At 41.9% G+C, this 12337-nt stretch overlaps 1 protein-coding gene across 10 annotated transcripts in view; it reads left to right on the top strand.

The window, feature by feature from the left end:
- The window catches only part of LOC309584609 (zinc finger protein 532), a 34246-nt gene that overhangs the window by 1822 nt on the left and 20087 nt on the right, over positions 1-12337 (top strand). Inside the window, exons 3-6 of one of the 10 annotated variants that reach the window (XM_082300717.1) lie at positions 135-290; positions 760-869; positions 1843-1996; positions 7934-10293. In XM_082300717.1, coding sequence (XP_082156843.1) covers positions 1927-1996; positions 7934-10293 — 2430 coding nt within the window. In that variant the 5' untranslated portion in view covers positions 135-290; positions 760-869; positions 1843-1926. Of the gene's footprint in view, positions 1-134; positions 870-1842; positions 1997-2560; positions 2644-7933; positions 10294-12337 lie in introns of those variants that run through there. The other 9 variants (XM_082300716.1, XR_014227245.1, XM_082300719.1 and 6 more) reach the window with 9 other exon arrangements.

Below are 12337 nucleotides of genomic sequence, written 5' to 3'. Positions count from 1 at the left end.
TCTGGGGAGCAGGGGCTGCGTGGGCCGGGCACGAGGGGAGCCGGGGCACAGGGCTGTGCCGGCCCCACGCCACACAAAAACCAGCCCCTGCGATTTTCAGGGACTTGTTGGCAACTCAGCGAGGGTTGCCATAGCTTTTTATGTAGGGTGACCAGAACCGGCTGGAACTGGTTTGAGGCAGATCAGCTCCTGAACACAATGCAGTCACTGAGCTACTACACTGGGATAGCTTCCTCCCTTCATGGCAGCCAAAAGCAGAGGAGCTTGCAGAAAGATACCATCCCAAAACAGTATGTGAATGCACACTTTAGACACACAGCACTGGTATGTGGCTAACGTAGTCATAAAGGGTTCTGTATGTAAATGTACATATTTGCAGTAACTGAGATTACTTTGGCTTTTTGTGCCTTTTTATGCTTAAGGAATGGGCAAGAGCTGAGATTTATGACCCTTATTAAAATATTTTTGCTTTGCAAGGGTGGGACACTGGTTATGCAGTCTATTTTAAAACTAAACTAAATAAAATGGATTGAATGATTTGTAATTGTAGTTATGCTTGTGAGTGAGGATGCTTTGCATGCTGTTTTATTTACAGGGTGCTGTCTTGTGGTTTGCTTCTTTAGGAGACATTAAGGGGGGGGTTGCTGTGCCTTTCTCTAAGGCCAAAAGGAAACAATATTGTTGTAGAATTGTGCATAAAAGCATTGAAAAGATGCTGTAAGGCATACTCGTTTTCCCTTTTTTTTTTTTTCCTTGTAGGCCTATTGATTGGGGCTGCCTTTAACCCTTTGGTGTTTGCAGAGGTAATGTGGCTGTGGCAGTAACTGAGCACTGGCTAAAAAAATCTCTCAAAGGTCAAGGTTCACAAGGTGAGATGGGTGGTTTGGGCTGAATATCACAATAGCGTGGACGTACATCCTGATTGCACACTTGGCACATTAGGAAGGAGACAATTGTTTAAGTGTTACTGAAGAAATGCTATTAAGGTCCTCCAGTTCTAATAGGATTAAAGCTCTTATTTGTAAAGACTTACTGATATCTTGGCTAAATACAGTATTTTCATTGAAATATATCCAGATATACGGTTTTTTTCCACAATGTAGTGATACGGAATAGGCCTCTGAATGACAATCATGAATTGTGGACCAGTTGTGGCAGGGAGCTGTTCTGTGCTGTATTAGACTCACACATGCAGAATTTGCTGTCTGATTATTTACACATTATTTTTTGACCACATCCCAGTGACCCAGTACTTGGTTTTGAATTAAGGTCTTTGGTGTTAAACATGTACTTAATATTGCCTGCAGAGAAAAAAACCTGTGCAAAAGAAATAGTGTGGATGGCTTTTCTTAAACTGTTGTAACCTGGGGAGGATTTTGCAGCAGCCAGGTGGAAAGATGCATTTTGGGGGGCTGGATGGAGCTCCTGTGCATTATCAGTGGCATGAATTATAATATTGTGCAGTAATGAAATCAGCATAGGAAACCGGATGGGCAGTGCAGCAGCTGCAGAGGGGTGACTGCTTTTAACTCAAAGCGATGGATAATGGACAGAATTTTTAGTTTTTCTTTCTCAGCTAGAAAATACAAAATGTGTACTTAGATTTGAGCTGGTGTTTTTATCTTATAGTGAAACCTGAAGGATTCAGAGAGAGTGAGAGAGGCAGAGAGAAGGAAGCAGTAATGAATCTAGCAAAGGGAAGAACAAAGGCTGTTAGAGCTTATACAGTGGATCACTAAACATTTTGCCTGGGGGATTCTTTGCTAGAACTGTTACTTCCTATAACAGGAAATCGCAACTCTTAGAATCCTAACCAGTGTGATTTTTAAAAAATCTTCCCAGTCCTGGCTGTGTTAGCTGGTTTGGTAATCTACAATCAAGATAATATGGAGGCAGAACATTGGAAATATTCTGTTGTGGTGTGAAATGAGGATCCTTTCCTCTGTGCTCAGCAGAATAGACAGTCCTAAAAGCCTTGAGAGGTTGTGGATACTGGGTAAGTTGTGTGCTGGCTGCTGAGGCAGGGTGACAATACAAGGGAACCTTTTTGTTTCTGACTGCAGTAGATTACGTAAGGCATTGAGCTATTAATTGTAGAAAAGTGAAAATAGCATGCTAACATTTGGCCTGAAATTCTGGGTTTGTGGGCTTTACTGCAGCTGTGATGTGTTGTTTTGCAGGTTTGATAGAGCAGTGAATAGCTTGTGGTGGAGCAAAATGCCTGACAGATCACTGTGTTGATTTCTGCTCCTGTTCTTCAGCATTGGGATGCAGAGGGTCTATATTTGACTATAGGCGTCTGTAGCAGAATGATGCTTGCAAACAGGAGTTCTGCTGCATGATAGGAATAGGATCTCTTCCTGATGAGGATGCATGTTCTTTTCCAAGTGTCAGCTAAAATTCGTATATTACACAAGGGCACCTTTTGGGTTTTTTTTTCCTTCTGCCAGAATAGTAAGCAGCTTTAAAATTGTAAGTTCTTGGATTGTGACAAAATTCCTTGTATCCATTTTTTTTTTTGGCTTTTTGAATGCTATCTGTGTTACGAATTTTTATTTTTAGCAAAGGAGATTTTGAATTTGCAGGGATTTTTGTTGGCTGTAAGATGAGAGACCTGCATAGATGGAGTCTGCAGTGTTCTTGGTGAGTTGTCTTTTTTCAGTCTAGTAATATCTGTAAATGCTCTTCATCAGGAGATTGGATCGTGCACGCGGGCCAGCTTTCCAGCAGCAAATGCTAGTGCTGGAGGGCTGCTCTTCTGTACCAGCACCCAGGATCTCATTTTGCATTGATCTCAATTATTTGATCTCTAGAATGAGGGTAAGGATTTATCACATTCCAAGTCCCTTTGGAATGAATTGCCTAACTTTTGTTTTCTTCGCCATATGCTTATGTGTTAAAATACAAATGTGCAGCAGAGTACCAGGAATAGATTTTTCAGAAAAACCCGAATTTGACCCTAAGGTTCTCGGGCCTGCTTGTTGCCCTGATGGGCCCTGCCTGGCTGGGAGAGCTCTCTAGGAGGCTGCAGCTGCTCACGCTGTGCTTGGACCACGATTGCCATCCACTTCAGAAAAAGTACCTTAAAGGAAAGAGGTGGGAAGCTTGTGCCATTTAGAATGTAATTTGAGTCTGCATTAGTTTGGGAATCTCAAAATTCTCTTCATTATTGTTGTGCATCTGAATTAGTCGCGTGTTACTGCCCCAGCCTATTTCACATATAGAAGTACAAAATTAAGCCATGTTTGTAATTAATTTTTTAAGTAGACTGCAAAAAGAATGATATGTAGATTTCCCTGCTTTTCAGGAATTCATCTTTCTTTTAGGAGGGATTTAGGAACCCTGGCCTGAATCTCTGGATAAGTACAGGTGGTTTTCATGTGGCCATCTGTAGCTGAGGATGGCCTGTTCAGCTCCATGTTTTGCATAAGGAGATTCCTTGCTCTTGTTGAAACATCCCTATTCTTTTTGCCAGCCAAAGGCTGATTGTCCTGAACTTTGAACCAGCTGCATGTGGTTCTTTTCAAGCTGTGCTAGAAGTGGTTTAGACTCCAGAAGATTCATTCCCCTTCTCCTTCCCTTCTTGTTTTCTCCTACCCAAAGAGAACCTGAGATACCCAGTTCAAAAATTGATGTGTTGGACTACAGGATGAGGCTCCTAAGGAGTTGTAAACTACAAGTAACACTATTTTAGCTGTCAGAATGGTAGATTAAGTCTTTTACTCATTGAGTCTTGTGCATGGAAATAAATTGGATTTTCCCCTTTTTTGAAGGTGGATAAATATGGTGTATAATATAGAAAAAGTAGGTTGCTTGGGACAAATTTTAACTGTGAAACACCCCATGCTTCACAAAGATTGTTTACATTAGGACTGCCATGACCTTACTGATGCTGTGGATGCTAAATAAGACCTTTATCCTGAGAAATCAAATTTCTTAGGATAAGAATTACTTTGCATATTATGAAAGGAATTTCTGTGATTTGTGGAAGCAGCTGTTTGTCTGGGTTTTGCAACAGTAGCAAGTCATGGGCCCTTTGATTGCGAAAATGAGCCTATATTTTATGTATATGAGCATGAGAGCCATTGCTGACTGTGGTTGAAGTGGCCTCTTGCACATCCTACTCGCCTGCTGAGTGTGTCAAGCCAGGCGAGGCTGTGATTGGAGATGCGGTTCCCATTTCCTGAAGAAGGTTTTGTGGTTAGATTAGCATATTGCTTTGTCTGTCTTTACAATGCTAGACTTTCAGAGTAAATGACTGGAAGTGTAAGTCAGTCATAATTACTAATGACCAATGAACTACTCGTAATTGGTCTGTTAGGATGAAGTTTGCCTAATGTTAGGATATATGTTACTGTAATTCTGATCGAATCCCTTAAGTCTTCTCTGCCTGATGAAATTTCTTATCACAACAACACAGAAACCAAAACCCAAAAAAGTATGTTTTTATGCTGGTTAGGCTGGTATTGCTCCCTGTGTAGGCATTTTCTTCCAGAATGAGCTTGATGTTATTTAGGCACTATTACTCATGTTTGGAAGTAGAGTAATTATTCCAGACTACTGGAATTTTGCTCTGGAGTAGTGTGTCTGCCTGGGAATCAAAAGAAGTAACAGACTAATTTCTGTGTGTGGCTATACCAGAACCAAAACACTGCCATGTGCCATACCCTGAAAAGGTGTGTCTCCGTGTTCTGATTTCACAAAACTGGAAAGAATGCTGGTGTTATTGGAAGGATGTGCAAAAGAAAAGGTCTCCATCCTAAAGGGTGCACAGTCCACAAATGTATGTAGTACAAACAGAGGTAAAAAAAAGAGTTTAAGGCAGGTAAAGGAATGTAGTCATGAGAACATGAATGCCATAGGTAGGTGAAGAATAAATTTGGGGGTTTATGTCCTTTGATAACAAATGGACTTGCTGCTGAGGGAAGCTGAAGTTGAGTAATTGTCTGAACAAAAGCAAGGAGTTAGATATTTAAGTATAGACAGTTACATGGGATTTGAAGGCAAAGGGTAGACATTCAGTAAGGCAGAAAAGATGGTCTGGTCCAGTTAAAGCACTTGCATAAAGTTGTTAGACTTGTGGTTTAGCTATTTGGAAGATCTGGATGAATAAGAAGGTGAGTGTCAAGGAGGAAAAGTTGGTTGGTTCTTCAAAGGTTAAGGATTAAATCAAAGTGTAAAAATTGAGCATGTAAGACCATGCTTATGATGCAGAAATGATAGAAGCCTTCATGCATAGGGAATATTAATTGGAAAAGTATTGAGAAAGGAGGATGGTTATTTGCCATTTCTGGAAAGCTTGAAGCTGTTCTTGTACCTGATAGACAAAAATTAGGGGTTTGAGCAGTTTGGAGATAGGACCTGGCTGGGAGCTGCCATGTTATTCTATTTTCTTGACTTCATTAAGCTGTTGAACTTCCCTAGAATGATTCTGATTTGAGTGTTTACAATTGCTTGGCTTTACCCCAAAAAATTACCTTTTAATCTCAGCAACAGCTTCTAGACAGCTTAGTCTTTCTGTGGAGAATGCTGGGCCCAATCTGCAGGTGTCCTGAAGCCAGAGCTACAAGATAAATCAGACTTAGAAAGTAAGAAAAAATGTGTGTGTTTCTCTGGTGTGTCCCCCACAGAGAACATGAAAGGGTAGGTTTGTTTTTCCTCTTATGGCTAGAGTCTTTCTAGCTGGAACAGGTACAGATAGAGGGGTTGAGGAGGAGTTGTAACAATTCCATGCAGTGAAACAAAAAGTCAGTTCTTCAGAAGCAGCAGTTTACTTCTAAGTCCTGCTTGTCCTGCTTGCTTCTTCTACTGTCAGAAGAGAGTTCTCATGGTCTGGTTCTTGTTTTGACATAAATCCCCAAGTGAGTGCTTCACTGGAATGTGGTATCAGATAAACTGGAGTAAAAAGGCTGACTTTTGGGAGAAACAAGGCAGTGGAACAGACAAGGAGTGCCTTGCTTTGGCTAAAATCTGTGCCATGTTCTTCATGTTGTTCATAGAAAACACTTGAGGAGATGTGTTTCCAAAGAAACAACAACGTAGGAAGTCATGCACACGTGCTTTGAGAAAGCATGAACACAAATAAACCACTCCTGGTTCACCTCCAGAACGTAGTTTCAGTGAGATATTGACGCACAGATACAGGGGTGGGTGTTGTCACTAAAGAGATTCAGGGAAACCATTTAATTAGGGTATATTCAGAATCTGTTACTTAAAGTTTTTAAGACTCATTATCTTCCCAGAAGTTCCCTCAACCACCATCAGAAAAGCAGAATGCAGAAGCATTTCACCTCACTGCTTTGCTAGGCTCCCTAGTTGTGTAATTCCTATTGGCCATATCCAGATTTTTTCCTTGTTACTTTTATCATTGAATGATTAGTAAGCAGAGTAATGCATGGATTTTTAAATAAACTGGTTTTCTGTATAACTTTTCTCAAACATTCTCAGAGCACTTTTCAAAGAAATTCCAGTTCCTGGAAAATCATGATTTCCTAGGGAACCAGGAGCTTGCCTTACTTCCTCTTCTGAAGTATTTTACAGGCATGATGTTGGCCCGGAGAAGGAATAGACTCACAGCTTGTATGGCAGCCAAGGTGCCAGTTGATTTTGATCTTGGATAAAAAGCAGAGTTTTATCCTTAAGGGAAAGAGTTACTGAAAGGTTTGTGGAGGGGGAAAAAAAGCGGGAGGAATATGGCTGCAGAGTCCTGGCAGTTGTGGTGGAAACATAGTTTTTACACTGAATCTTAGTATGGGTGCCCTAGAATAGCGAGGAAGAGATGAATAAAATGGCCAGGTTAGAACTTCTCTTCCTTGTGTATCACAACTGACCGTGTTTGTCTCCCTTTTTGTTTAACTTTGATTGCTTGAAAAGTCTGAAGAATGAGAGAAGTTCTTGATAAGGGCAGCAGCAGTTGTCAGTAAAGGACAGCTGTGTTTCCTCTGCTGGGCAGTTGTGATCTTAAACATACTTGGAGGAAATAGCATGTAAGCAGGCCTTAATTCACTGCTATTGGTAAATGTTAATTAAACTCCAGGATATGTAATTAGAGGACGTTTCAGACTAGGGAGACTATCTAGCTCTTTTTGAGTGTATGCAACAACTGTAAAAAGACACCTATAGACAGATGTACTACCAGAATGCAACTAATTAGTATCCCTGATTAATGAGAAACTCTGTCAAAGCTTTCTGTGGTTTTACATGGATTTGATATGCTCCGGTACCTGCAATCTTTTCCATTTAATCCTCATAGAAACTTGCTTTGTGATTTTGATACTATGTGTGCATCTGTTTTCGTATTAAGGACTTCATCAGTTAGACAAAGGGCCCAAAACCATTAAGTGAACTGCGTAAACAATTTGCAAAACTCTTCTATATTTATTTGAAGCTGTTGCGTGAAATGTGTGTGTCTATTCCAGTATCCTTGAAAAATTTTCCTCAGTTGCCTTCTCATAGTCCACAGTGACTTCCATGTAGCCAGTGTTGATGAATACTTAAGTCTTACAGATGTTTATTACTTTATACTTTATTATTTTCAAGAAGACTCCTCAGATTAATAGTGCAACTGTTAAGGAAAGTCAAGACTTAGGAGAAATTACAGGTGTCTCATGTTATTTTCATGAATGTCCATTTTGCAGTCTGTGTGGATAGGAGGGAATGTAGGAGAGGGAACAGGAAGAAAGTCACTGCAGTTTGGGCCCAGAATGAAATTGCCAGGTTACCATCTGTGGAGTATATGAATTACTATAGTTCTTGGTGTAATAATTAAACTGTACACTTGGACTGGAACACTGTTCTGTAATGTATAATCTCTGAAAATATTGATTCAGAAGTGAAATAACACCTTTTTGCATGGCAGATATGAACAAACACTTGTTTTGTATAAGACTGTGCTACTAGAGCTTAAAGTGATGACTTTCTGCTTATTTTACAGATTTGCTTACAATCAAATACGTGGCCATGGGGGATATGAAGACCCCAGATTTCGATGACCTTCTTGCAGCCTTTGACATACCAGACATGGTAGATCCCAAAGCAGCTATTGAATCTGGACATGATGACCACGAAAGCCACATAAAACAAAATGCTCATGCAGATGAAGATTCCCATGTCCCATCATCATCTGATGTTGGGGTGAGCGTCATCGTGAAAAATGTGCGTACTATTGATTCTTCCGAAGGTGTGGATAAGGATGGCCACCATTCCGCAGGCAACAGCTTGCACAATGGCTTCCTAACGTCAGCAGCTCTTGAGAGTTACAGTAAAGATGAAGGGAAATCACTTAAAGATGATGGGTCAGCTTCTGAGGCTACACTGAAGGATTCAGCTTTCAACCAGTTCAGCCCAATATCAAGTGCAGAAGAATTTGATGATGATGAGAGAATAGAGGTAGATGACCCCCCGGATAAAGAGGAGATGCGTGCAAATTTCAGAGCAAATGTCTTGGCAGGATCTCTATCTCAGCAGGAATATGACAAACTAAAGGCACTTGGAGGGGAGAACTTAATTAAATCTGGAATCACTGTTTCAAGTAGTATAGATAAAAATAAAGCTGCTAAACGAGAGACAGAGACAAACGCCATGAATTTAGGTGTCTATGAGCCTTTTAAAACTCGAAAAACAGAGGACAAGTTACAAAAAGACAGTTCTGAGAAGCTTCTTGAAAACAGGGTACTCGATGGAAAACTGAGTACTGAAAAAAGTGACACAAATCTTGCCAGCATTTCCCAGTCCAAAGCGAAGTCATCAGCAAAGCTTTCTTCCTGCATCGCTGCAATCGCAGCACTGAGTGCTAAAAAGGCAGCTACAGATAGCAGTAAAGATTTACAGTCTAATTCAGGAGAGTCTTCTCCATTACCAAAAGACATAAGTGAAAGTCCCCGGGCTGTTGAAAAATCTCCTGAGTCTCAGAGTCTCATTGATGGTGCTAAGAAGCCGTCTGTCAAACCACCCGACAGTCCCAGAAGTGTCTCAAGTGAGAACAGTAGCAAAGGGTCTCCATCTTCTCCCGCAGGGTCGACACCAGCCATCCCTAAGGTTCGCATAAAAACCATCAAGACTTCTTCTGGGGAGATCAAGAGAACTGTTACTAGAGTGTTGCCAGAAGTTGATGTGGACTCTGGTAAAAAGCCAGAGCAGAGTGCTTCCATGGTAACCTCCATGACATCTCTCCTGGCCTCACCAACTTCCGCTGCTGTTCTCTCCTCTCCTCCCAGAGCTCCTCTGCAGTCCTCAGTTGTCACCAATGCAGTTGGATCTGCAGAACTTGCCCCTAAACAGGTCACTATCAAACCCGTGGCTACTGCCTTCCTGCCTGTTTCAGCAGTGAAAACAGCAGGTTCTCAAGTGATCAATCTGAAGCTGGCTAACAACACCACAGTGAAAGCCACTGTCATCTCTGCTGCATCCGTGCAGAGTGCCAGCAGTGCCATTATCAAAGCTGCCAATGCCATCCAGCAGCAGACGGTTGTGGTGCCAGCATCGAGCCTTGCCAGTGCCAAACTTGTGCCAAAGACAGTCCATCTTGCCAACCTTAACCTTTTGCCTCAGGGTGCTCAAACCACCTCTGAACTGCGCCAAGTGCTAACAAAACCCCAGCAGCAAATCAAGCAGGCAATAATTTCTGCAGCAGCCTCCCAGCCTTCGAAAAAAGTGTCTCGAGTGCAGGTGGTGTCATCTCTACAGAGCTCTGTAGTGGAAGCGTTCAATAAGGTGCTGAGCAGCGTCAATCCTGTGCCAGTTTACATCCCAAACCTTAGCCCCCCAGCCAATGCCGGAATCACGCTACCAACGCGAGGTTACAAGTGTTTGGAGTGTGGCGACTCATTTGCTCTCGAGAAGAGCCTGACCCAGCATTATGACAGGAGAAGTGTGCGAATTGAAGTGACTTGTAATCATTGTACAAAGAATTTAGTTTTCTACAATAAATGCAGTCTCCTGTCCCATGCTCGTGGGCACAAGGAGAAAGGCGTCGTGATGCAGTGTTCCCACCTGATCCTAAAACCAGTCCCAGCAGATCAAATGATAGCATCTCCTTCCAGCAATACTGCTGCGGCCGTGCTCCAGAGCCCAGGCGGAGCTGGCACGCACTCTGTAACAAAGATCCAGTCTGGCTTAACTGGGACAGTGATCTCGGCCCCCACGAGCTCTCCTGTCATTCCAGCTATGCCACTAGACGAAGATCCATCGAAACTCTGTAGACATAGTCTAAAGTGTTTGGAGTGCAATGAAGTTTTCCAAGATGAGACAACTCTTGCAACTCATTTCCAGCAGGCCGCAGACACAAGTGGACAAGTAGAGTATCCTATGTTTACATTCCAATGTTTCATCTATAAGCCTAGGAGACTTTGGATATGTTTTTACTTCCATTTAGCTGTTAATTATCTGAACCTCTGTGATTAAAATGATAAACGAAAACCACAAAAAGTCTTGCAAGCATAGTGAATGTCAACATATGCAGCATAAATAAGACTTTTCTTAGAATCTTTTTAGGCCGTGAAGTCTGAAATTGACACTGTATAGTTTTGCTAAAATTTAGCATTAGCTTTCTTACAGCTGAACATTATAATACAGAAAATAATAATGGGTTTTACTAATAATATTTTAATGCTTCTTTCTGTGCTTTGGAATTTGACTAGCCTGTGGAATCCACTTAATTGGCACCCTCATTAACAGCCCGTCTATTCAACCTGAATGATAGCTTCAAGTGATTCATTCTCGATTGGTCTTCAGGTTTTAGAGTTTTCATCAAGTGTCCTAAGTGATTGAGGCATTCCCCTCATGTGCAGGGAGGGACTCAGGCAGTGACAAATGGCACACTGACTACTGACAGGAATGCCTGCTGTTTGCCTCAGCTCTTCCTCAGAAAGTGCAAAGTGCTGTTCTCACTGGCACACCTTCCTTTCTGTGTGACCATTGGTTTAGTTGGTTGGGTTTCTTTTCCTCTTACAAGTGCTAATGAGTTCAACTTAAAAACCATTTGAAAATTCTTTACTAATGTATGTGGCCTGACCTGAAAGAAACACGTCATTCAATAAAACTTAATATTAATCAGTGTGCGATGTATTTTATAATCCTGGAAGAGTGAAGGTGGTTAATTAAATGATATGGTTGGATCTCTGTTGGGGTGTGCCAATTAAAAGGGATTCTGGTGTGTTTCAAAGCATTCAGGTGAGCTTGGTGCTCCAGCTTCCTGCTGCGGGGGGAAGCTGAAAACTTGCAAGCATGCTCAAGACAGGAGTGCCCCGGGAATATTCCTGGGAATCAGACAACAGTGAACAGGCTAAAGATTTTTAAGTCCTGCGGTTAGGAAAAAATGCACTAGTCCTAGGAGCACAGGCAGGTTCCTGTCAGGATCTATTCACTACACACAGGACCTATTCTGTACCACGAAGCAGCTCCACTGCACCTACCACTACAGGTAGTAATGTAAAGAGATTTGCACGTGGAAATAACCTTGATTGTGTGGCTCTGCCTTAGCTCCTCCCTTTAACTGGCTAGCAGTTAGGCTGAAATAGCCTGGATTCCCCATGGAATACCATGCAAGTGAATTTTTCTTTGTAAGATACTACAGGTGTGCTTACCTAAGGGAGTTTCCTTCAGCAGAACATGTTCATCCATAGATGTTGCTGCAGTTCTGAACAGGGTCTAATGGCTGACCATGAGTATATTCTGCACCAGATTGAGCTACTTAGGGTTTTTAGCTGATTTGCTGGTGCATAATAAGCCCATTAGGTAACATTCCATCTAAGATGCAGTAGTCCTTGCAAAAACTTGTGGTTTTGGTACTGGAAAATCAAGCAAGTAAGAAGGCCCCAAGACAAGGCAATTGGATGAGAGACAAAGGATAGGTTGGGGAGGATGAGCTAAAATACAAATGGAAAGAGAACAAAGATAAAGTGATGTTCTCACTTTTGGGGTGGAGGGATTTTTGTCTTTATGGCCAGGTAAACTAAACCTTTTGCCCTTCCCTTTCTCCCTCTGTCTGGTGCTTTTTCCCTGTTGCTGCTGAATTTGCTCTCCATACATGTCCTGTTAGGTACTGTTTATCCTGGTGATTTCACTAAAGAAAAGCAATTGTGATGTTCACAGAATGTCAAAAGGGAGCTGCAGGGAGGTGGAGAGAGAAGTGTGGGTTCCCAGGTACTGCTGTTCAAGGAGGAAAGCCCCTGGAGTTGCAGGAGCAGCTGGCATTGCCTGCTGCCTGTCAGGGTATTTGTGTCTCTCGTGGAAACTTGCTCTGCTATAAGAGCTGCAGATTTAAAAAAAAACAGTGCAAAGCACTGGAGGAAAAGAAGCTATTTTCATGTTCTTCCATTTGAAAAGAACACTCTTAATA

Source organism: Coloeus monedula (assembly GCF_965178545.1).
Source record: "Coloeus monedula genome assembly, chromosome: W".
NCBI lineage: Eukaryota > Metazoa > Chordata > Aves > Passeriformes > Corvidae > Coloeus > Coloeus monedula.
Note: the sequence above shows the minus strand (reverse complement) of the source record. Positions and strands in the feature narration are given on the sequence as shown.